Raw genomic sequence first — 25,196 nt, 5'->3', positions numbered from 1 at the left:
AAATGGAGTTCTAATGACACATTTGTTTGGTCCTCTCAAATCAACAACTAGCCTTATATCTTGTTTACCTTTCGGCATTACCAATAGTGAAGAGCAAAATGATCTGTCCATATCACTGGTAACCTTTTCTATTATGTCGGATGCTAATAAGCTCTGCAATCGATTCTCAACCTCTACTCTAACTGCTGGCGGAATGTTAGTAAAAACCATCCTTGACGGACGGAAACTCTTGTCATAGCGGAGTGATACTGGTGGCATGTTAAACATGGGAAAATGGGTATGTGATTCTAGAGCACACAGTTCTCTCATATTCGTTTCCGTATTTATCCCTATCTCTTCTAAAATTGGAACTTGTAAGCCCAGTTGTAACACGCTATACCTAATTGCTGTGTTACGCCCTAACAGTGCTTTCGCTCCCGGAACCACATAAAATTTTTCGAGCAAGTGAGGACGGTCTGGCGTTATTACCAATGCGGCCAAGAAAGAGGCTACAACACGTATCGGGCGAGTGGTTGCGTAAGCTTTTAGCGGTTTGTCTGATACTTCCTTCATGGCGTAAATGGGGTGAGATATAGGATCACTCATTAGCTTATTGAAAACGCAATCCCCTATGGTGTTAACCTCTGCTCCAGAATCTATCAAAAAATTAACTGCAACTCCAGCCACATAACCTATAATTGAACCAGTGCTTTCAATACCACGCAGATCTAATGAGCACATTACATATTCTTCCTTGGTCCCTTGATCTAGTGTGCCATGAGAAGATGGTGCAGCAGGGTGAATCATATCGAAACCTTGGTCTTCCAGTTCTGCATTAGTCTCCAGATTACAGGATCGGTGATCAGTGGTACTAACTAGCCCATGTGTGCCTTCTGGTTGATTAGGTTTATTAATTTGATCGTCGATTTCAGCCGTTAGCGCTGAAATTTTCCGCATTTTTGGAGCTTTCTTTCCTTCATCGACGTTTTCATGTTTTGCTCCATGAGAAGTGCATGCCCTTTGAATGTGGCCTTTCGTTTGGCAACGATGACAGAGTTTGTCGATAGCGAAACAGTTATCTGGACGGTGGCCCATACTTGTGCAACGCCAACAAGGTTTGTTGTTAGTGAAACCTGCGCCGTTTGTACGATGAAATCCTCCACGATTCCGCGAAAAATTTCCCCGGCCTCGAAAATCCGATGATGATCTGCGCTGTAAACGAGGGTCTGTATACGACACCGCCATTACAGACACCGCTTCTTCTTTGGGATGATTTTTACTAAAAATCTCCTCAGCATGCTTTTCGATTTCCTTGCTGCGTACCCAGTCCACTAACTCCTGTAAGGAGCTTCCTTTACGAGCAGCCTTTCTAGCGACATCTCGCACTTTACGATTGTTGGCATGGTGTTGGATTACATCTGCCACCGTTTCCACGAGTTGATCATTCACGTATCCACAAAGTTTGGCCACTGCTGCTACACGTCGCACATACTTCAGATCCGCTTCATCGGCACCCTGTGGCATGGACCGAAGCTTTTGTCGCTGAAAATAATCTTCAAAATCCCAAAAATAGCCAAAATAATCTTCAAGACGCTGAATGGCATTCGAGTATGGGTATGGAACAGCGTCCGGTCCACTCTTGCTGAATGTACCGTCAAGCATATCCCGCAACTTGGAACCGGCTTTCATTTTAAAAATGTTAGCTTTTTCCACTTCTCCGTTGATGCCTGCTAACGCCATTGCAGATTCCAAAATGTCGCGCCATCTATCGAAGGTGATTTTGTCGATCTCTTCTTCTCCTTCCATAGGCTTACATTCGCCAATCTGGAGCGTAGCGAATGACAAAGAAGAATAGGAAGAGGACGCCGAAGGTTCCTTAACATTCTTCACTGGTTTTGCAAAATCACGATCTGATGATGAATTAGGATTGCCCATGTTTGTATCATCCTCGACCAACCATGCTGAACTTTTCCTATTATACGTGTTTTTAGCAATTCCGCGTTTCATTATGGCTTAATGTGGAAATTTTCCGCAACAAAACTATAGCTTGCTAGATTCACCAAGCGATCCGACTAGGACTAATCTTCCACACTCTAACTCGTACGATTGTGTTGGGTAGAACGAGAATACAAATTTCCTGCGCCGTTTCGTTCGCTAGTAGAATCGGTCGCAGTAGATGTGTGTGTCTTGCTAGTACTAATACTTACATCGATTCCATCAAGGAGTGTGCGCTACAACTACTTTCATCGGCATCGATCCCATTAAGGAATGTGCGTGAATCCATCTACCTTCCATGCGCATCCAGCTCGTTTACGAGTGTGCGTATTTCCGATTGCATCGATTCCCGTAGGAATGTGCTTACTAGATATAATGCTTGCATCGATTCCATCGAGGAATGTGCGCTACAACTACTTTCATCGGCATCGATCCCATTAAGGAATATGCGTGAATTTATCTTCCAGCCATGCGCATCCAGCTCGTTTACAAGTGTGCGTATTTCCGATTGCATCGATTCCCGTAGGAAGGTGCCTACTAGTTCTAATACTTGCATCGATTCCATCAAGGAATGTGCGCTACAACTACTTTCATCGGCATCGATCCCATTAAGGAATGTGCGTGAATTTATCTTCCCGCCATGCGCATCCAGCTCGTTTACAAGTGTGCGTATTTCCGATTGCATCGATTCCCGTAGGAATGTGCCTACTAGTTCTAATACTTGCATCGATTCCATCAAGGAATGTGCGCTACAACTACTATCATCGGCATCGATCCTATTACAGGAATGTGCGTGAATCCATCTACCTTCCATGCGCATCCAGCTCGTGTGCGAGAGTGTGTCCTCGGTTGCATCGATTCCCGTAGGAATGTGCTTACTAGTACTAACACTTACAAGAACACTACTTCGTGTGCGTGATAATCCAAATCGATAATGTGCTACTCACCCGTATCGATCGAAAACCCATAAAACGGTTTATTATTATACTGAAAATCTCATAATATTGATCTACAATATCACAATTTCATCAACATCCCTCCTAACTGCGCCATTGTAGTGACCGGAGGAGGGAATTCCAATTTCGGATTACTTTAACACGCAACACATTACAGTATATGCTTTCCAGCTGACAGTTCCAACTCAACTGACCATTTATTCTACTTTTCCGTCGTCATATCCATGTCCGAATTCATCTATATCCTTCCAACTCTTTCTCATTATTTCTGTCTTTATTTCCTGTATCCTATAATCCCTACAGTTAGGAATCAATTCAAGTATTCGATCGTACGACAATATACTGCAACGGAATAATACGTGTAACCGCGAACTAATCTATAAGTAACTATGTATATATATTTGGTTATATTGAATAAACAGTTTAGTTGTCTGCTAGCTTTCTTCTCAGTTGGTCTTCGTTTAGTAGCAACGAATAAATTACAACATATTTGTCATACTTCATCACAGAATGTGGCAGAGAGTGAACGTTTGCTCATTGAGCCAGATGATTTTTTTAAAAGAGCACGAAAAGGTAGTAAACGACTAGTATTTAGGCATGATTGTAGACGTACATCCTGTACGTTATTTTTGTACTATTAAAATTTGTTTGCTCGGGGCGGACCGGTGGTGCATGTGATAAACGGCGCCCGTCCACACGGCAGGACCGGGTTCATATCCCATCCGGACCGTCCCTCCGTAGCATGGACTGACTATCCTGCTTCGTGGTAAAATAAGTCTTGATACGGCCAGGCCGTTCTAACCGAGCAAAAAAAATGTTTTGCTACCATTAGAAAAGTTAAATGTAGGAGGTTCATTTTGATTAATCTTTTATATTTATATCTATATTTTGTTTCATGCAATTATTTAAAAAATAAATCATTTTTAAGGCGGCCGGTATGTTCCGATTTCTTTGTTAGGCTAAGGATAGCTAAGCAAAACAGAAGGTAGTGGATACAAGTAAAGAGGCATTGAAAGAAGAACACAACGTAAGAGTAAACAACAATCAATAAACAGTTATATACTTCAACAATCCATGCGAGCGTTTATTGTCACATTTAAAAATAATTCTATCCCAAAAAAATCATTTCTTACGTGATGTATGAGTATAACACTCCAGTTTAAGTGCTGTCAAGACGGCTCCTATCAAATGCACTGATCCAGTGATTAAAATATCGTAATCCTCTAACTCCCGCGTAAGCTCTGTATCAATTTGTGTAAATACAGAGTCAACCGATTCATGCACAAACCCGTACTTATTTTTCATCGTTTCAGCCCAATAAACATAGTTTTCTCTACATCGTTGCATTTGATGCTCGAAAGGGAAATTATGATTAATGGCATCAGCTCGCATAGCACCAGAAAACGCTACGTTTGGAACAAAAAATGCTGCATCGAATGTTATTGTGGCTAATAGAGTCGATAGCAATTTTATAGAGTCTCTGTCTCCGGTTGTGTTAAAAATTAGCAGACGTTTGTGATCGCTATAAAGATAAAAAAAAACAATTATGTACAATTCGTATGCACAAAGCAATAGAACACAGTTACCTTTTAGATTTGTCATTAAACCAACGGGCACATAGTTCCATACTTTCGACTGTATGAGCACCATCAAGAAAAAGTGTTTTTTGTGAATCATATGATATCCGCTGGAAACGTCCTGGCCAAAAGCAATCCTCAATGCCTGCAATGGTCTCCTTTGTTACAAACAATGGTTCACTATTCTGTGCAATTTGTTCCGTTTTGTGCATCCAGTTCGTTGCTATCTGAATGGCTAATGAAGTATTCATTTGAACGATGTTGCACGTATCTTCCATCAGTGAAGTTTTTTGGGCCCAAATATATTCATGCAAACTTGGTGGTACTATGTGTAATTTGGCCTGTATTTGTAACAAAAATAAATAAAATAAAATAAATGTTGCAAACAGATGAGAAAAGTAACTGTTGATAAAATGTACCTTTGCCTGGTTACATTCGTGCTCAATCACTTCGATGCATTGTATAGGTTGAGGAATTGTAAACACGTCTGAACTGGGCTTTATGATACCAGCCTTTTGCCAGGCAATTTCCTCCAACTTATTGCCCAACAGTTTTGTATGCTCCAATCCAAGCGAAGTTATACCCACTGTATTAGTTTTTCGTAGCACATTCGTACAGTCATATCTACCGCCAATGCCAACCTCTACAATGCAAACATCAACAGATTCTCGTATAAAAATATCAAATGCCAGAATGGTCAGAAAACAGAAATATGAAGGCATGTCTCGAATATGCTCCCGCGATGCAAGCAGTTGATTATAGATCCTCCAAAAGTGTGCACTAAATTTATCAGTTGAAACCGGCATTCCATTCAAGCGTACCCGTTCCGTTACAGAAACTAAATGTGGTGAGCTGAAAAAACCGGTGCGATAACCATTTGACCTCAAGATTGATTCTACCATTGCGCAAGTTGATCCCTATTATTGAATTGGAAGAACAAAGCGGAAAAAATCAATTATGCTTTTATCATAGCATCATTTGTAAAGTACCTTTCCCTTGGTTCCCGACACGTGTATCGCCGGTAGCTTATCAAGACTATGCAAGGAAAGCCCAACGCGTTCTAAATATAGTATCGTATCATTAATATGCCTGCAGTCATCCTTGTGCTTTCGGTGTACAGAGTCTTGTAGAACACTAAAGTTGGATTGCAGCGAGTTCAACGAGGAAATTGCATTCTGAGAAAATGATAATAGTAAGTTTAGCTGTTAATAATACATGTAATGTTAATAGTTTCACAAATATGCTTACTTCATAATTCTGTTCAAGAGTGACAGAATCGCCGGAAGCGTGTACAGTAGAAAAAGGCAGCATTTTACCACAAGAAACATTGAATAATGGCATCGATGCCACCACCTCATGCGCAGGTCTGGCCACAGTTAATCTACAGTAAAGATAAAATTTTGCCCACCGAAGCATCAGTATCTGCGATCATTTAACGGTTCGATGTGATTTTTTTTGTATCATCAGTACGATAGTTTTATACTACCACTAAATAGCACTTTGAACTAAGGTCGCAACTATTGAGATGTTTAATTTCTTTACAAATGCTTCACGTTTTCATACTCGGAACGGGGAAGAACTGATAAACGCTTACTTATCAGCGTTGTTTATATTTTTGTGTTATGATTTATTAAAACGCACCAGGTAAGGCCATGTACCGCAAACAAGTTGAAGTATTTTTATTCCGACGAATGTTTTATGTTTATAGTATCGAAGATAGAGTTCTCGATGGCGCGTGATTTTATATCAATTTTTGGTAAGTTTCCACATTTCATACTCGCTTGCTCGATTCACTAAAGTGTGCTCGCCGCCGCCCTATAATTTTCATTTCTCTGTACATTATCTGTGTTATCCAGAAACTGTATGTCCAGAAAGACTGTATGTACGTCCATATGTGCAAGGTTTGCTTTGTGCACGTTTATATTATATTTATATTATTAACTTCAAAATGAATCGGTAATGAGTTGGCTCCGTATAACGGCTCATTCGCTTTGAGTTAACTCGCTAAACAGAGTTGTTATTCCCCGTAGTGTCAACATTTGCCAAATTCTGATGCTTGTAAATGAACCAAAGTCTGTAGAGTAATGAGGTCTCGTAATAGAGGGGTTTTGGCAGCTCTTGGAATAACAATGAAAAATAAAAATGACAGATAGGTGTCCGAAGCTCCTACACGATGTTGTGTAGTTGTATGTGTACGGTTGTTTTGGAGGCTGCTTCAGCTGCTCGTGTAAACATGATTTTGTTTCAAGACATCTTACGGTTAATTGTTGTAGATTTTATTTTAAAACGAAATCTTTTAATAGTGTGATTATCGTGTAATACAATGCGCAATGGAAATTTATGGAATAGTGCATATATTCCCCACATTTTAACGTTGCAACGACTGTCGCCAAAACTACGAGCGGTGAAATTTGCTCAGTAAACAATTCACCAATACATAGCCAAGGACGTCTAACTGTCAAAATGAAAATCCAAGATGGCAATGTCAACAAAGCCTAATCCGCGACCTCATTACTCTACAGACCAAAGTGGGTAAAGAGACTAGGTGGGCTTATCCCTAACGATTTGACACCTGCGCTATAGAAAAATGAATTAAAATTTGACGTTTGTGGGTTCGATTTTTTGTCAGTGTATGTGTGTGAATCATTCGGAGTGTGCTGTGTGTGTGAGTGAAAATATACGTATCACAATCGAACCCATAAACGTCAAATTTGTTTTCAATATGTCTACCGCGTCAAAGCTATAACCCTGGCGGCACAAAATCGTTAAAAGTACAACGTTTAGGACAATTACAAGGTATACGTTTAGGGGTACTGATAAGAAGACCTATTCGTACAATTCCAGCTGTCAAAAGGCATTGCGACGGTTGTCATTATTTTTCACGGTGTATAGTTGCAATAAATTTGACAAGATATATAATTATTTTTTGAAAAAATATATATATCTTTTTAGACATTTGTTTCATATGTATCTATTGTAGAGCTCCTTTAATGTGCTTTTGTAGAGCTCTTAGCACCGTTTCACTGGTGTGCTATTTATATCCTGTCTTGTCTGAGTTGTATTTGATCCGCGGTCTTCTGAGGTAAAGATGCATGGTCCTTCGCGTACGGGCATTGGTCTGTTGTTTGATGACCAATAATTTTCTCGGTTTTAACTACTTGCAGGTGGTTTGGAAAATGAGACGCATGTCGATCGATCTGAATGATAAATCCAACAGCAAACGCTTGTTAGTTGATGGACCAAAAGCCACATAATATCCAAATATCATAATATCAAAATAAAAGTGCAAATATCATCCGCTAATCAGCAACAAAAATCGGCATCAAATCGTTCACGCAACCTCTTGATAAGTTTACCAAAAGGACGGGAACACATTAGAACTGTAAGAGTTTACAGCATATTCTTGAGTTAATTTCTTTCACAACCTTTTAATAAATACGCTTGTTTTTAAGAATATTAACAATTTTTTAATAAACGAGATATAGATGCAGGCGATCTGCTACCACAATATCTTCTATCTATTCTTAGATCTGTGTTCGACGACGGTGCAACATTTCAAACATCCATGTTTTGCGTTGAAATACATGACACCTAAAATTAGAAATATGATTCAACAATAATTATGCTGTAAGTTAAATAAAGCAACGAAACAACTTACCGTGATAGTAAGCTCTTGCCGGGACATCGCATATAAATGCGCGCAAGGTCACACTAACTACTGTGTTGTTAATTTGGATACCATTTTCGATAACATCATTCATCTCTTTAACAAACGGTCCTAGAAATTCCTGTAGCTGAGAATGTTTAGTGATGCCGTGGAACATTGCTGCAATCATAGGCGACAGAATCGGAATCTCATGAACGTTGATCAATATTAACCAAAATGAAGAAGGAGATCCTTTGAACAATGGCAATCAATCGATGGATACATTCATATTAATCCTTTCTGAAACTTTCACATGCCTGTAAAGAAAATCGAATGGCTATTAAACAAAAATAATTGATCGTGTAGCCGTTTATGGCAAACAAAACTCACTCAATCAGCTTGACTCAGCCAATCATAATCTTCGTCGAGATACGATGCTTCAAACGTGTTGTCGGTATAACCATCCGGTGTTTCAATAATCGGAACAACATCGATTGTTTGGTTGTCTTCTGTATGGTTGTCTGAAACGGACGGCATGAAATTGTATTCTTTAACACAGCGAAGAGCTATGAAATCATTCGTTTCTTTCGTTCCTGTAATTACTTACCGACATGTAAACAATCAACCGTAGAATCAGGGTCAGCATTTTCGGATTCTTGTTCAGCAGACTTTTCCAAAGCTTCCCTTCGAGCCGACATTTTGTACAGTTGACCCGTAACACCTAATTTATGAAAATGCGAAGAGTTACGTTTCATTTTCATATATTTTGTTTCAAAAAACACTAACCAAACCAGATTGTTCACAACGATTGCAGAATGTTTATTTAGTTTTGGACGCCAAATCACGCTAGGTACAAAACCACACAAGGCAGATATACGATGACAACATGTCGACACACACACTCGTGGCGACGCACATATCCACACACGAGAAGCATACGCTGATCGGTTTGACAGCTAGCCTATTCGTACAATCTGGTCGCCAGGGAAGCCCACCTAGTCTCTTTACCCACTTTGCTACAGACTTTGAAATGAACATAAACCCCCAAACGTCAAGTTGCAGTGCAAAATGTCTCCTTCGGTACCTTTTCAAGTCGGTAACAAATCTGCTGTCAAGGCGTTCACCAAAACATTAATTGTCCATTGCTAAATGCACGCATTGCTTGTCTATTTGTTGCGCATACACGTGGGTATATTTCAATACAACCAGGCTCTGGTTGATGTCCAGTTTTTTTTTCAACACGGAAAGTTTGGAAAAAGTTACTACTGAAGCCACAAAATATGATCAGAACCGGTCCCAATCCAACCGATACCCAGCCGCAGCTGACGCACTTGTCAGAGAAAAGGTAAGCTGCTTCGAAGGTGCTTTGGAATGAAAGATCCCGCCATTACATTACATTCTCCTGGTTGCTAGGTTAGGATTATGTGAGGCATGTAATGTTAGCGCAGCCCAGTATACTTGCCCCCGTTGTGAGGTTAAAACGTGCAGCTTGGTGTGTTTGAATCTTCACAAACAAGAGCTCAAATGTGATGGCGTAAGAGATCGTACGAAGTACATTCCCCTGGTGAAAATGACACGGGTGGATCTTATGAACGATTATTACTTCTTGGAAGAGTGCACGAAATTCGTGCAAGACCGTAAGCGGGATCGCAGAAAGCGGTTCACGTGTACCAATAGGCATCTGCCGAACCATTTAGTTCGGCTTCAACGAGCCGCGATGGAGCGTGGAACAATGTTAAAAATTCTGTTACAACATTTCAGCAAACGGGAGAAGAATACTACGTATCTCGATTTCAAAAGTGGCAAAATTATGTGGCGTATCGAATGGTGTTTCCCGAATGGCAGTGAAACAATCGTATTTGTTGATGAAAATGTGAACGAAGACTGCAAACTTTACGATCTTGTGGATAAATATTTACAACCAGCAGAAAAAAGCAATGTCCACGGAGCAGCCAAACTTGCATACTATCAGGCAAGAGGAATTTCGGCACTGCAATTGTTGCTTAAAGCAGAAGGAATAACACAATGTCGCAATAGAGCTTTACCACTTAACTTAAACGATACGCTTCGTGAATCGTTACAAGGCAAAACTGTAGTAGAATTTCCTACTATTTATGTTGTCTTTAAGGATCAGCCAGATCAGTTCAACGTTGTTGATAGCGATGACGACATGGAAGACGAAATGCATCAGTATAAACATTTCATAGATAAAAGCCTAAAACATATAGACCGAAGTTCAAAGGTGGAAAACATAGAAGGTCGTTTAGACAAAATGAAACTTGAACAAATTAATCAAGGTAATGCGAAGAACAGGGACAAACCTCACGAGGGTAGTTTTAATTTTCTTTTTAGTGACGAAAAGTTTCTTAATGATTTGTCAGAATCAGATGACGAATCGACCGTTCCAAAGAAAGGCAAGTCAGAATCTGTAAGCATTAGTGTGGATAAAGATGATGCCTCTACATCATGGTAATGTAGTTTTACATGTACTGCGATTGGTCAAAATTACACTGTAGTTAATAAGTTTTCGTTTGTATGTTTTAATTATTATATGATATTGTTGAATGAATTTACGTATATGTATGATTTAATACGTATAAAGCGAACTATGTTGCATATTATGGAAATATAATCAGAATTTTACAGGAGCATTCTTTCATATAACTCTCGGTACTGTTTAAATGCATTATGAGTTGTGTACGGTAATTTTGATCAAGAAGCTTTATACAGCTCTTAATGTATTTGAAACCAAACGAAAACTACACTTTATATTAGAAATAATTGTTCCAAACACTTGGATGCATACATTGTCAGACAGAAGTTCATGAATTCGATTTGTTTTTAACATCCATTGTATATCACTGTATTATCCATTCCGAAATCTGTCATCTATATTGTAACAAATTTGCTATTAAATAACCCAAAAATATAACACAAATACAATTAAAATTATGCCCGCAACCGCTCCTTTAACGTACAGTGATTTACGATTTAAATACGAGGCGTCCTTCTTATACTTTTGGGAAAGCATCGATAGGTTTTGAGTTTTGGTATCCAGTTCAGACAAAACCGTACCGCGCTGCAAAACATCATCAATATTTTGAACCTAAACAAACAATTAGAAAACGAGTTTGTTGCATGATATTAGAATACAAAACTAATAATTTACACTATATCTCACGGAAATCGTGTCTTGAGCAGATCTCTAATTCACATACCATAATCCGTTGCACGTCTTGGAGTTGATTATTGATTGTATTGATGTTTCTTCGGCGATCGGTTAAAGTCTTCCGTGCTTTCTGAATATAGATATCGAACTCAATAAAAGCATACGGTCGCGTTACTGTGTTCACTCGCCGACCATAATTATTGTGAAATTCCTGTGCAATGTCCTCCAGATAGTTGAAGGCAATCCGTTTTGAAAACATCTTGTCGCACATAACCAAATAGCAAACATCGTGCTCAATTAAATAACTGAAAATATACAAAGAGATTTAATTCTTTCTGCTTCGTTACCATGATTTATCATTATACATATATTATTATACTCACTGAAATAAATAAGGTCCGGTTTCTATGCTGCATCGGGTTGGGGAGTTAGGTCCTAGTTTCCGAAACAACAATTTAGCCTGATTCTGATATTCTAATATACTTCGACCGGACTGCCGAATATCATAAATAGTAAGTAAATATGTGTTAAGGAAGGATCGCATCGCATTCTTTACCTGTTCATCTTCCTGCATAGTTCCCACTAGAGGAAGACCATCCACAAACCTGGCAATCATCGTCATGAGTGCCATTTTATCGCGAATTGTTACACGCTTTCTATCACAGCAAATATCTTGAACGTTGAATAGTTTACAGTTCACACGCAAATATAATTAAAATAATGTAGAAACATCCACGTCACCTGAGAAAACAAATAAAGTTCAACAGTGACAATTTGGCAGAAACCAAATGACATTTAGACTATTCCCCCAGTTAACAAGATTCCCAGTGGACAAAATGCCAGTACCAAGGTCATTTTACTACAGATATTCCGCGATATTGAATAGGACCCAAAGGGAATATACAGGTCTCGTAATAGAACCCAACCAGTCAAACCAACATGCTTTCTCGCTTTGGCAGGTTTGATTGTTCATAAGAAAGAACGAGAAGGTATGTTGATATTGCTAGTTGGGAAGGGTTTTGACCAAAGTGGGTATATAAGGAGCATTCATAGCATTTGACACATTGCCATTTTGAATATCAGTTTGACAGCAGGGGTCGATATACGTATACGGATGAAAGCCACACATACAGTGATAGTATTGTTGACGATCAATGCCGGTGCAGTAAGTGCCCACAATGATTGTAATGGGATTGAGTGGACATTCGGCCAAAAATGTGGCCTATTGTAGTTCTTCTGGATCGTACGCATTACTCCAACGCATTTACCGCTTATGTGATCATCAGTATTTTGATTGTGGCAAAGAGATAAATACGAATGTAAACATTTGCCATTCACCTACACACATGAACAAACGCTTCGGATTTGACAACTGGGGTCGATCCGCTATTGGCTAAAGTCTGAAACACGACCCCCCCACTCACGGGCACTCATTTGAGTGACTTTTTTTCGTGCAGGGTGGTTCGAAATCGGTTGCGTGTTTTTTTAATTATGTTTCGAGACACAGACACCTGAGGGCATGACCGTCGAAGAAGAAAATGTAGCAATTGGTGCCATCTATCGACCACAGGTCGAAGATTGGCGATCCGTTGGAGCTTTCGCGAATAGCTCCGGCCACAGACATGGTAGCGATTAGTGGTGCATGGACGAAATCTAGCCACAAGTGCCATCTAGCCATGGCCAGAAGAAAGTTTGGCGATATCTTGGATACCGGCGGAGCTATGGGGCAAAGTTGGGCCAAAAATGGGGAAAATTTTACGGTTTCACAAACAGCGTATGGAACTTGGTTCCTCGATGAATAAATCACTTTTCACTATGCGAAAACCTCCTTACAATTTAATAGTAATTGTAAAAAAATGAAATTCAGGCCACATTGCATAGTCTCCGAACCACCCTGTACGAAAAATTGACACGCAGATGAGTGACCGTGAGTGGGGGGGGGGGGGGGTCGTGTTTCAGACTTTAGCCCCGCTATTTCCTACCAAATGTTCTACATGACTACACCTCCTTATATACCCACTTTGGTGAGTGATGCGTAGAAGTTTGCATATATGCGCGTTGTTTTGTGCAGTGCGATGTGAAAATGAGTGTTGTGCTTGTCTGTCCGTATCATAAATGTGTGGTGTTAGTTTTTCTCCTGCACTACGTGGTTGCTTCGGCAAGCACATTGAATTTGTAGTGAGGAATGGACGCACCTTTACATCATTTCCCCAAGGTGTTCATACCCCTCGCCTGTAAAAAGTGCTGAGATTGCTGGTCGGGGAAGGAACCCGGATAATCGGCGCTCCACTGTATTACTATTGTTGTTGTTGGTACTTTGGGCGTCATTGTTATTGTTTTTCTAACTGTCACTACAGAAAGCGCGAATAAAACAACACAGCAGCCAAAAGCAACAACATCGCTTAAAACAGTTCGTATTTCGCAGTGATATTTCTAGTGATTTGATTACATCTGTGATTCTGTTTGTGGAATATATCATGGAGCAACCATTCTCGAAACGAATTAGATACAATTCTTATTTGTATCGCAATCGTGATCGGCTTCTAAAAACAGAGCAGGATGCTGAGCTCGTACCTAGTGTCAGTGCTAACGGTAAGAGATAGATGTAAGATATCTTTTTAGTTCTCTTTTAACAGATTTATGTATGAATTACAGCTGCTCCACAATTGCCCATCGTTCAGGATGGTTTCACGTATGATACTGGGCTAACTGACAATCTTTTCACACAAACTGCTAGTGAAATTGAAAATTCCCGAATGATGGAATACGGTGATGGAGTAGACGACATTGACGATAATGATGATGACATTGACCATGTTGTCGATTATCTGATCGAAAGTTCGGATGAAGAACTAGAAGCTGAGGGTGAAACAGAATATTCGGTCCAAGATGCTTTACATCGCTGGGCCATAACCAAAAACCAGACGTACGAGTCGATCGAGGAAGTAATGGGGATAATACGAAAAGTAAGTGACTGCAAGCTACCTAAAGACGCGAGAACCCTGCTCAACCGCAACTCTTCTGCGGAGATACTAACTGTAGAAGGAGGCCAGTATTGGTATAACGGAATTCAGAAATGCTTTTCAAACGAGTTAAGGTAATTAATATCGTGCAGAATTTCTGTGGCTCATTCTATTTACAAGTAATGCTTTGTTTTTTATAGTAATGTAAACATTCCAACGGATGCAACGCTTTTGATCAATGTATCAATCGACGGACTTCCGATTTTCAAACGCAGTAGACAACAATTTTGGCCCATATTAATCAACATTCATGGAAAGTCAGAATTGCCAGTTATGATAGTGGCAATATATTACGGAATGAAAAAACCAGCTAGTATTGAACACTTTCTTCGACCTTTTGTGGATGAGTTAAATTTTCTCATGAAGAACGGAGTGTTCATCAAAAATAAAAAAATAACGATACAATTACGTGCCATTATAGCTGATTCTTCAGCTCGTGCATATATAAAAGGTAATATAAAACAATGAGATCATTACATCAGCTCTCTAACCATTATGTATACCTTTTTCACAGGTGTTGCTAACTACAACTCTAAACACGGTTGTTTGAAGTGCATTACAGTAGGGGAAAGCATGCACAAAACAATAACATTCCCGGAATGTATTGCTCCAGACCGCACAGATGAGGGATTTAGGATGCGTATGTATGGTGACCATCACAAATTTGATTCTCCTCTGTTGTATTTAGATTGCTTTGATATGATAAGACACGTAATAGTGGCAGATTCATTGCATTTGATCGACTTAGGTGTTACGAAACGAATGCTGATTAGCTGGATATTAGGGAAATACGGTGTGAAGAAGAAGCTTTCTACTGTACAACTCAACAGCATGACAGCAATGTTAGTGAACATGAAATTACCAGCTGAGATACACAGAAAGTTCCGTTCATTTCATGACATAATGCATTGGAAAGGATCCGAGTTTGCCTCTTTCTTATTTTACGGTTCTTTTGTTGTGCTTAAAGAAGTATTAAGTGAACAACAGTATAATCACTTCATGTTGTATTTCTGTAGCATTACACTTTTGACGTCAGAGGTATATAAAGAGCATTGGTCATTAGCGGATTCGTTCCTTCAGCTTTTTGTCAAACAATACAAATTTATTTACGGTTCAGAATTTATTTCAAGCAATGTTCATAACCTGTTACACATTTACCAAGAAGCCGATCAATTTGGTCCACTTGATACTATATCTTCATACCCTTTTGCGAATGAACTGGTGCATATAAAACGTTTACTGCGTAGTAAATCGAACTGTTTGGAACAAGCAATAAACCGAATATCAGAACGGGAGACTTGCCATAGTACGGATCAAAATAATGACCATGTTAAACATCCCTTCATCTGTCAGAGAGGAAGTATAACTACGTTACATGTCCGCGCAGGATTTTGCTTGAAAAATGAGCAACGTAACGCTTGGTTTTTAACCAAAGCGGGCAGTGTGTGTCAATATATCAATGCAGTTTTAAGGGAAATCTCCGTAGAAATAACCGCAAAAAAATGGCAAGCACGGTAGATGATTTCACCTATCCTTTTAACTCTACATTCTTAAACATACATCGTGGTAGCATTCATGACTTAGAGGAAAGGAATATAACCTTAGGACCACAGGATATAAAATGTAAACTAGTACTAGTACCCCTTTCTCAGGAAAATGAAAATGAATATATCTTCATTCCTTTAATTCATACATTAGTGAAATGAAACAGAACGGTCACGTTTTAAATGGTTATTTAGTATGTTCATTGTGCGAATATATTATCACAGCAATAATTTGTGCTTTGTACTTTACCGACGTAAATAAATGTAAAGAAACGGTTTGTGTACATTAATTCCTAAATAATTCATTTATATGTATCAAATTATAATATTACTAAACACAATCCTAATACGTACATTACGCTTGTGGTGGGACGTTTTCACCAATCCTACTAAATTTAAACGCTGTCCACTAAGTCTAAACTTATTTTATAAAAACTCCTTAATCTTGTTATTCGTTACTTCAACGCCATGGCATGTCCCAATGAATTTGTAAAGTTTAAACATATTTACATATTCACGTAACGGGGGTTTTGCGATTTGGATGGCCGATACCTGTTCAGCTCATCTGAATCACAAAATCCCGTTTAAACATAATATCCATACTCGCATGGTACCGAAGAAACGTGCGAACTGATACTGGGCGACACCTGTGGCACAAAACTCTTCAAATTCAAATTTTCGACTCAATCTACAAACATGCGCTCATTTTTGCCGTGACGTTTTTATAATTTTTTCACAATTCACACCTTTATTCTCAACTGTACTCCTCGACATGTGTCCAAAAACAAATTCCTTTTATTTTGCTCCTTTCTAGATGCGCCGTTCTTACCGACTAGAGGTATGCGAATTAAGAGTGAATGAGTGAGTGAGTGAGTTTAATCCTGCATGTGAATTTATGGTTTCAAAGGTCCGTCTGAAGAGTTTTTTATGTATCTTTTACTCATTCTGTTACGTTTTAACTCTCTCACTCTCTGCCAACTAACGGCACAATATGTTGCGTTTAAAATCATTCAAGCGTGAATAAGCATTTTAAGTATATAAGTGTTGGATTTGAATCTTTACAAAATCCAATTTAGAGCAATCGAATAAAACATTCCAGTTAGTAAATTCGAATAAACTAACTTTGCTCAAAAGAGAAGCGAACTAAATAACTAATAACTGCAATAGAGTTATTCACATAAATCCAAACAGATAACAAAGTACTTACTAATTTTTGAGTGGTTTAAATCCAAACAGAATAGCTCCTATCCGTGCTGCAAAAATAACAATTTTGGATGATTCACTAGGTTATTGGGTGTTTCCATATTTCATATTCGCTTGCGCGATTTCCAAACGTGGGCTCACCGCACTCTTTCATTTCCCAACTAGCAATATCAACATACCTTCTCGTTCTGTCTTATGAACAATCAAACCTGCCAAAGCGAGAAAGCACGTTGGTTTGGCTGGTTGGGTTGCATTTCCCTGTATAGAATCGCGTGCCATTGATATTGAATGTCAAATGGCCGCGAGCTTTTTACTTATGGAAGGTTTGTAGAGTTGAGATATAACATATATTTTTTTAACGAAATTTGTATTACAAATATTTAAAAATACATTTTTTTTACAAAACAGCAACTAAAAATTATTATTACCATTATTACAGCTCACAAACAGCTTAGTTTTCATCAAATTTGTACTGAAAATTTAAAAAATGAACATCGTAACGAACAAAAACACAATACAACGTATTATATATTCGCTTACACGATTCCACAGCATCTTGGTTCCACAGCATTTCAGGAGATTGTGCGTACTTTCGAATGACGTCTAGACTTAGGTCTAATCACTTCGCATGGGGCGTACATCTTCAGCGTATAGAACAGGTCGACTCCAAAGTATGTGGCTGCGGCCTCGGATACCACGACAGAGATCATCTTCTATGGTCTTGTGTGGAAAGTATAAATGAGTACGATGTATGAAGGGTTTGGTACATGGAAGAAGTTGCACCGACCGACGCTATGAATCAACAAACCAATGAAAAGGGAGAAGGAGGCCACGAACGGAAAACCTCAAGATCACACACAACTAATAACATGGAAAACGATCAGGACCTTGCACATGGATTACGGAACACATAGCAACGAATGACGGAATAACGCGCAACGATTCAACCGAGCACACCCGGGATATGGTGCCCTTTCACGGCTCGCAGGAAGAAAAGCCTCCCAGCTAAGGTGAAAGGTCTTATACTATTTATAAGTTAGGGATAAACAATACGGCCAGGCCGTTCCTTATGAATAAAAAAACATTTATGCACGGTACATTAATCAGCTTATCTGTAAAAGATTGTTATACAAATAACCGTTTAAGTGCAAATGCACTTGACCTAAATCAACGTAAAATGATTCGTTTATAGTTATGTTTTCTCAAATATAAGGGATGGCTAGTCTATATTTCACCAAATCAAATGACTTATCTACATTTGAACATTTGCATATTAACGGCATGGTTCAGTCAACGTTTCCGTGCAGCTAAATCCAGCTGCAGTCCTGCACTCTAGCCCATACTATTTGATAGGCCTTACAATCAGTATAATTTTAGAATATAATCAACAATCTGTGTTACGAAATTTCAATACTGCATAATACAGGGCAAGGTTTAAGGTGTGTTCCTTTTTCTAGCTAGATTCTTAGCGGCAATAATCGTATTCTTCATGAGCATCGCAACAGTCATCGGACCAACACCTCCAGGAACTGGGGTAATATGGCCAGCTATGTTGCGTACTTCTAAAAAAAATAAAAAAAAAAGATTAGTACAATTAAAATAAAAGGAAACCCAGTGTAAAGCATGTGCGCATAAAACTTGCCATCGAAATCCACATCCCCTACTAGTTTAGTTTTTCCAGTCGAAGGATCTATCACTCTAGTGATACCGACATCAATTACAGCTGCACCTTCCTTAACCATGCCCGCCGTTATAAGCCCGGGCACACCGGTAGCCGTGACTATAATGTCAGCCATGCGACAAAACCGTGTCAATTCCTCTGGTGGTGTAAAACGATGACATATCGTTACTGTAGCGTCCATGGCACATGTGTCGTTTCGTCCATCCGCATGCAACAACATGGCAATAGGCATGCCTACATTTTTTGATCTGCCAACAACTACAGCGTTTTTACCGAATGTTTCAATGCCAGCTCGTTTGATAAGTTCCTGAACACCTAATGGTGTGCAAGGAATTAAGGTGTTCATATCCAAACAAAGCCGTCCAATGTTACGTTCATTAAACCCGTCTACGTCTTTGTCGCATGATACAGAATTACATATTTTCCTCTCGTCGATGTGACCTGGCACTGGTAGTTGTATTAAAATTCCATCCACCGCGTCATCATTGTTCAATTGGTAGATACGGTCAAGTAGTTCCTGCTCGGTAATGTCTGTATTGTACCGTTCCGTTTTGCTTTCAATACCAACATCCGCTGCCGCCTGAAAATAATTGCAAAATTTTATATTAAAGAAGCACGTTCGTTGAGCATGTGCAAGCCTTTAACGTGCTTCAGTGCGTGTTAACTAACCTTCATTTTATTGCTAACATACGTAGCACTAGCAGGATCTTCACCAATTAATATTGCAGTCAGCTGCGGTGCACGGTTTCCCTGTGCCTTCCATGTTTCGATCTTTTTTCGCAGCTCTTCGCGAATTTCACTAGCTATCTGCTTGCCGTCGATCAGCTTGGCCATTCTAGAAGCACTAGCACGAGAAACAGAACAATCTATCATCAAGCTATCAAGTATACTGTATCCTCGATCGAACAATTATTTGATTAAAAATTACACTAACACACATCGACTGGAGAATACAATTGGTCAGTATTACGCTGTTGTCGTCGTTGTGTATACAAGAAGATATTTCCACACAAATAAATAAAGAGCGAGACACTCAACATGATACATATGCCTCACCTCATCGATTAATTATCGTTACGTACCAAATTTTAGCATTAATTAAGAGCATCATAACATGGTTTTCTAGTTGAAATTTGTTCAGTTTCTATGTAACGGGTACTATGCATTACTGTGGAAATGAAAAATTTTACCTACTGCTCACTTACGACATTATGTACACTCTTGCATTGCATTCTGCGCTTACCTGTTATTTACTTTCCTGACACTATGGTATGAACGTTTTATCGTAGTAGTAGAGGGTGCAATCTCATTCTTTGAACTTTCGCATAGTAAAGCAAAGTAGTAATTTACTATTTCCAAATTCGATATTGGGCTAGGAATCGATAGTCTTTTACTCTCCGTAACTGGTTTTTGTTCAATGATTGCTTTGACTGATCGAGGATTTTTCACGAGAGCACGAACCAGACTTATACTGATCCAGTCAGCGACTGCCTGTTTGATTTTAATCTGCTTCGAGGAAACTAAACATCTGTCTGTAGATGTAAGCATCTTTCTACTACACCTAGAAGTGATCATCGGGATGACGTACATGTTGTTTACTTCGGCTATAGTGGGCAGTAGGTTTTGTAGCAACAACTGATTCGTTGTAGTATCATGGTGAAACCTAGAGTTAACCATTATAACACATTCGTAATATAAGTTAAACAATTTCATTGTAATTATATATCATATAGCGGATGAACGAAAGCATGCAAAATCCAAAATGAAAAGCGCAAAATAACACTGCAAGGCTATATTCAATCAACCAGCGATTTACCCTTTCCCACAACATGCAATTTCGTCATCATTTCCTCGTCCTCCTTAACACCACATGCAATCATCTTCACAGAGTTGTGAACGTGATTCAAAACCAGAGATAAGACGGCTCATAAACATACCAACTAATCTTTGACCTTGAGCAATCACAATGTTTTGATCAATGCCTAATGCTCCTTGTTGTGTTGAAGCAAACGAAAGCAAAAAGTAGGCCGCCATCGATTGTGGTTTTGATTTCTTCATACAAACACGTGCTGAAAACGAGACAGCAAGCGCAAACGTTTGTGTTTCCATGGGAAAGAACAATCGTTTGGAGACGAATATAGCTGCTATACCTACCAAACAAACAGAGTCAATAAAATACACTTACAATTCGATGAACCCTTTGCAGAATTGTGAATTTGCACGAGTCTATTGCACTTAATAATATCAACAATTTATCCATGCGGTCCCGGTCCGGTCATTCGGAAAACCCCGGATTATTCGTTCGGTCGTTTGATATATTGCAGGGGTAAGCAACTGCTGGTATTGAAAAAAATAAAAATGCATTTCGTTATTAATGAAAAACATTAAAACGATACTTTCAGATTGTTGTTTGTTTCTTATTTCACAACTTCTGATTTTCTTTAAATTGTATAATTTCTTTTCAAAGCTATTCTATTCACATCCATTTTTTTTTCTTTTCCGGTATACACGGCAGATAACGAGATGTACATTTGTTTGCTCTAGTAATATGATAGAGGTCTTTTACCTCAAGGCTGTTGTCTTGTTGTATGTATGTACATGTAGGTTTTTCCTTTCCCTGTTAACACGGATTATAAGCACATCTCTTTAGTGATACATATTATTTTATACCGTTAGTTGGTGGGTTTTTTGTAAGGGCATTTTTCATCGTTTATCGTTGCAAAAAAGCATAAATTTTTATTTGAACTAAAGCATATTGTTTCAATTACAAATGAAACCTTTATTATCTGCTATAGCTATATGATATATCATCAATTTTTGCATTTAATATCTCCGAACAGCTCATAATTCGTCGCGTTTAACCGTGCAAATAGACCTGGAGCGATATTTCTCAGTGAGATATTTCGCAAAGTAGCTCAATTTAGCAAACAAAGGAAAATCGCTGGGCGAGACATTTCTTTGGCTACTGTGATGATATAATTCTATGAGTTTCTATGGCAACGACGTTTAGATGCTGTTTTTTATATATGAACTTTTCATCGCATTTCATCGCATCGCAATGAGAGATCTCTCACTGACCGTGCAAATAGACCTGCAGCGATATTTCTCAGTGAGAAATCTCTCGTTGCGATGCGATGAAATGCGATGAAAAGTTCATATATAAAAAACAGCATCTAAACGTCGTTGCCATAGAAACACATAGAATTATATCATCACAGTAGCCAAAGAAATGTCTCACCCAGCGATTTTCCTTTGTTTGCTAAATTGAGCTACTTTGCGAAATATCTCACTGAGAAATATCGCTCCAGGTCTATTTGCACGGTGAGAAATGTCGCTCCAGGTCTATTTGCACGGTAACTAAAGATGTGCAAAGTAAGTAAGAGTGAGATAGTGAGTTGAAACGTTGTATTGAACGAGTTTCGTTCACTCACCACGAGAAGTTTTGGTGACTCTTTTTTCACTTAGTCACTCATCAGTGTAAGCATGTAGCCGTGGTGAGTCGAGTTGCAAAAAGAGTAAATACGTGAGTTGAACCGAAAATGTGCGAGTGAGTTGAAACAAAAATGAGTTGAAACAAAACTAAGTTGAAACGAAACGTTTGATACACATGAGTTGAAACGGAATACATGTGAACAATACCCAAACTAGCCAAATGAATATACTTCTCGCTCTGCCTAACTATTAAACCTGTATAAGCGAACAAGCGGGCTAGTCTGATCGGCAAGGACATGAAATGGGATACATTTAGAATATTTATTAACCTTCTCAGAGGCGGATCATCCACCTAAACTAAGCGGCCACGGGGCCGCGAGGCTAAAAGGGGCCCGAAATTTTTGGCACTTCCTCCGATCGGTCATAGTGGATCTATGCAGAATAAATTTGACTAGTTTGGGTATTGTTCACATGAAGAGACGAATGAAGCCACCAGGGCTCAAAGTCTCTCAAAACTAAATAAAAAAAATTGTTCACATGTATTCCGTTTCAACTCATACGTAACGTTTCGTTTCATCTCAGTTTTGTTTCATTTCATTTTTGTTTCAACTCACTCGCACATTTTCGTTTCAACTCATGTATTTACTCTTTTTGCAACTCGGCTCACCACGGCTACATGCTTACACTCATCAGTGAGTAAAATGACCGAACCTTAACTTATACGTTGATGCCGGGTTTTTTATGATTCCGAAATGAGTTGTGAAACGAGCTGACTCCTAATATCATTCACTCTGAGTTGACTCACTTGACTAAAAAGAGTTGTTATTCTCATCTCTACGTTTAACCTTCATTTCAATGACCACCACGTAGCCGGGTATGTTTTGTACTTTTAAATCTTAGTAACATTTAATGTAATGAAGCTATCGGCTTGAAATTTTAGGAATGCCTAAAAAAGCATGTTTTCTATAATATAAACAAAAGCCAGATTTTTGCAATTTTTTAAAATATACTTTTAATTCAATATTCGATTTGTATCCCTTACTTCTATAACCACCTACCCGGGCTATGTAATACATTGCAGTGGCGGATCAAGCTTGTCTGAGGCCCTAAGCGGAATGGTAATTGGGGCCCCAAAAGTATGGTTACATCGACAGCTGAATTTTGAAAAAAGTGACCGGGTAGTTAAGTGATTACAAAAGTGTTGACCGGGGGGGAAGTCATTTTTGGAGGTCCCTACAACTTCGCAGCCGAATAGAAATATGGTTTTTAAGGAAAAACAACCCATTGATATAACAGGGGGCCTTGGTTCTTCATATCATTTCTTGGAGAACGGTCTTCTGCTCGGGCTCCATTACGTGTGTTCTGTCGTCTTTCGGGGCCCATCCAAGAAAATATTAGGTACAATCGTTGCTTCGAGGCCCCCTTTCAGCTCGAGGCCCCCGCGGCCGCTTACTTTGCGTACCGCTTGATCCGCCGCTGATACGAGGGCTGACAATAAAGTAAGGTCTCCAATTTGTTTTTTTCATAGAAAATGACATTTATTTACAAAAAGCGATACACCGTTGGAAAGGCCAAGGTCTTGGCTACTTTTCTACATAATCGCCATTGTTGTGAACGCAACGATCAATCGTTCTAATTCACGTTTTTAAATACATTTCAAACTATTATATGTTCATTTAAGATAATTACAAGCCATCCATTAGACTCGACGTCGATCAGGACGAACGTAGCACAGGCAATAAGGTCGAGAAAAAAAGATGAACAAAGAATGGTACGCCGTTCTAAATAAACAGGATGCTAAGCGGGATCGCCTGGTCAACTTAGGTTCATATCTTCAACATGCAGCTGTATAAATACTGCAACAGGAAAGGCTAAGTAATAAACGCGATTCAACATATCCAAAATGCAATTCATAATTAGAGACCACCAACTTCGTTATCCTAAACAAACGATTATCCAAAATATTTTAAATACAGAGCATTTCGTTATGTTATCATTGGTAAAAAGGTCTCGAAATGCATAAATCAAATACAATAAACAGCATCCTTCGTACGAACAAGCGCGATACAAAAATAGCGATAACAAACTTACGCCCGCACGCCGTGCCATATGTAGCATGCAATAAACTGCATCCGATCCCTTAAGAAACTAGCCGATCAAGCAACATATTTGCGTCCAGGAAAGATAGGGACAGGCAAAAGGTCGACAGGAAAAATGTACCAATGCTCGCGGTGCAATTAACTAAAACGGCCAAACCAGACGATATGACCAAACGGACAAATCCTAAAACAACATTAACAGATAAAACTAGGATTTTACCTCTCACGTTCCCAAACTAACACCAACTCACGGCGTGTAGGATAAGAACCAACACCATCAACACATGTTAATATATAAGGAAATATTGTAGAAATAAAGACTCACTTACAATCTAACAACGAACGAGAACAGTCGCGTCCGCGTTTCATTTCCGCGAACTTAAGTAAAATTCGCGTCTTCGCGTAAATTCCACTCCAGTGGATTATATGGTGGCTCCAGAGAGGAGTTATAGCAAAAGAAGTGCTCATAACTCCAGTGTCGAACTTATTCGACTAAAGTTTGAATTTAAAGTGATTAAAAGTTCAAAGTTAAATCGCTTAAAAATTAGTGAAATTAAACCGTGGTTTAAGTGTTTGTTCAAGTTTAAAGGTTGTAACGTCAACCTCCGAATATTTTAATTCTCCGTTTTCGACCTTCGATCGTTTCAAAATCGTCGTTGCTTATATTCTGTGTCAACAAATATAGCTTAAACCATTATAGGAACATTAGTGCTTTACGTTGTGTTGTGAAAGTTTCTAAAAACTATTGTGAAAGACATTGACATTGATCCGACACACGCGGGAAACCCAGAGAAGTACCGTGCAACATCATCACAGCGAAGCCATCCCAGTTCCAGACGGTTATAGCTCCTGCCGATCTACAAGAGGAAAGTATCAGCTTATCCAAGTAAGT

General features: G+C 39.0%; 5 protein-coding genes and 1 long non-coding RNA gene across 10 annotated transcripts; 2 read left to right on the top strand and 4 right to left on the bottom strand.

Moving 5' to 3' along the window:
- Nucleotides 1-3,985: 3,985 nt before the first annotated feature.
- LOC125772366 (folylpolyglutamate synthase, mitochondrial) lies at nucleotides 3,986-6,539 on the bottom strand. Its single transcript, XM_049444014.1, has 5 exons — nucleotides 5,756-6,539; nucleotides 5,497-5,682; nucleotides 4,927-5,424; nucleotides 4,517-4,848; nucleotides 3,986-4,452 (listed from the first exon to the last, which is right to left on the bottom strand). The coding sequence occupies exons 1-5, from the start codon at nucleotides 5,921-5,923 to the stop codon at nucleotides 4,053-4,055; spliced, it is 1,584 nt and encodes a 527-aa protein (XP_049299971.1). The 5' UTR covers nucleotides 5,924-6,539; the 3' UTR covers nucleotides 3,986-4,052.
- A 1,448-nt stretch (nucleotides 6,540-7,987) lies between these two features.
- LOC125772365 (uncharacterized) lies at nucleotides 7,988-9,137 on the bottom strand. The gene is made up of 3 exons (XR_007419463.1): nucleotides 8,544-9,137; nucleotides 8,166-8,470; nucleotides 7,988-8,098 (listed from the first exon to the last, which is right to left on the bottom strand). It is a non-coding gene; the product is annotated as an uncharacterized LOC125772365 (long non-coding RNA).
- A 137-nt stretch (nucleotides 9,138-9,274) lies between these two features.
- Nucleotides 9,275-10,796, top strand: LOC125771119 (box C/D snoRNA protein 1). Its single transcript, XM_049441400.1, has 2 exons — nucleotides 9,275-9,498; nucleotides 9,567-10,796. Exons 1-2 carry the CDS (start codon nucleotides 9,434-9,436, stop codon nucleotides 10,624-10,626), a joined length of 1,125 nt encoding a protein of 374 aa, XP_049297357.1. The 5' UTR covers nucleotides 9,275-9,433; the 3' UTR covers nucleotides 10,627-10,796.
- A 191-nt stretch (nucleotides 10,797-10,987) lies between these two features.
- On the bottom strand, nucleotides 10,988-12,177 carry LOC125771120 (vesicle-trafficking protein SEC22b). Of its 2 annotated transcripts, XM_049441403.1 has the most exons (4): nucleotides 11,879-12,167; nucleotides 11,706-11,815; nucleotides 11,372-11,627; nucleotides 10,988-11,259 (listed from the first exon to the last, which is right to left on the bottom strand). In XM_049441403.1, the coding sequence occupies exons 1-4, from the start codon at nucleotides 11,951-11,953 to the stop codon at nucleotides 11,065-11,067; spliced, it is 636 nt and encodes a 211-aa protein (XP_049297360.1). In that variant the 5' UTR covers nucleotides 11,954-12,167; the 3' UTR covers nucleotides 10,988-11,064. The 2 variants fall into 2 exon arrangements, with proteins under 2 accessions (XP_049297360.1, XP_049297359.1); XM_049441402.1 differs by having other exon boundaries at nucleotides 11,706-12,177.
- Nucleotides 12,178-13,296: 1,119 nt separating this feature from the next.
- On the top strand, nucleotides 13,297-16,179 carry LOC125771117 (uncharacterized). The gene is made up of 4 exons (XM_049441395.1): nucleotides 13,297-13,914; nucleotides 13,978-14,419; nucleotides 14,486-14,796; nucleotides 14,860-16,179. Exons 1-4 carry the CDS (start codon nucleotides 13,800-13,802, stop codon nucleotides 15,861-15,863), a joined length of 1,872 nt encoding a protein of 623 aa, XP_049297352.1. The 5' UTR covers nucleotides 13,297-13,799; the 3' UTR covers nucleotides 15,864-16,179.
- Nucleotides 16,180-18,301: 2,122 nt separating this feature from the next.
- LOC125771118 (bifunctional methylenetetrahydrofolate dehydrogenase/cyclohydrolase, mitochondrial) lies at nucleotides 18,302-21,085 on the bottom strand. Of its 4 annotated transcripts, none has more exons than XM_049441399.1 (5): nucleotides 20,959-21,062; nucleotides 20,362-20,436; nucleotides 19,443-19,617; nucleotides 18,735-19,353; nucleotides 18,302-18,654 (listed from the first exon to the last, which is right to left on the bottom strand). In XM_049441399.1, the coding sequence occupies exons 3-5, from the start codon at nucleotides 19,605-19,607 to the stop codon at nucleotides 18,527-18,529; spliced, it is 912 nt and encodes a 303-aa protein (XP_049297356.1). In that variant the 5' UTR covers nucleotides 19,608-19,617; nucleotides 20,362-20,436; nucleotides 20,959-21,062; the 3' UTR covers nucleotides 18,302-18,526. The 4 variants fall into 4 exon arrangements, with proteins under 4 accessions (XP_049297356.1, XP_049297353.1, XP_049297354.1 ...); XM_049441396.1 differs by having other exon boundaries at nucleotides 20,017-20,436; nucleotides 20,959-21,061; XM_049441397.1 differs by lacking the exon at nucleotides 20,362-20,436 and having other exon boundaries at nucleotides 20,959-21,085.
- Between the last annotated feature and the right edge of the window lie 4,111 nt (nucleotides 21,086-25,196).

This window comes from Anopheles funestus, chromosome 3RL (assembly GCF_943734845.2).
Source record: "Anopheles funestus chromosome 3RL, idAnoFuneDA-416_04, whole genome shotgun sequence".
Classification (NCBI taxonomy): domain Eukaryota; kingdom Metazoa; phylum Arthropoda; class Insecta; order Diptera; family Culicidae; genus Anopheles; species Anopheles funestus.
Note: the sequence above shows the minus strand (reverse complement) of the source record. Positions and strands in the feature narration are given on the sequence as shown.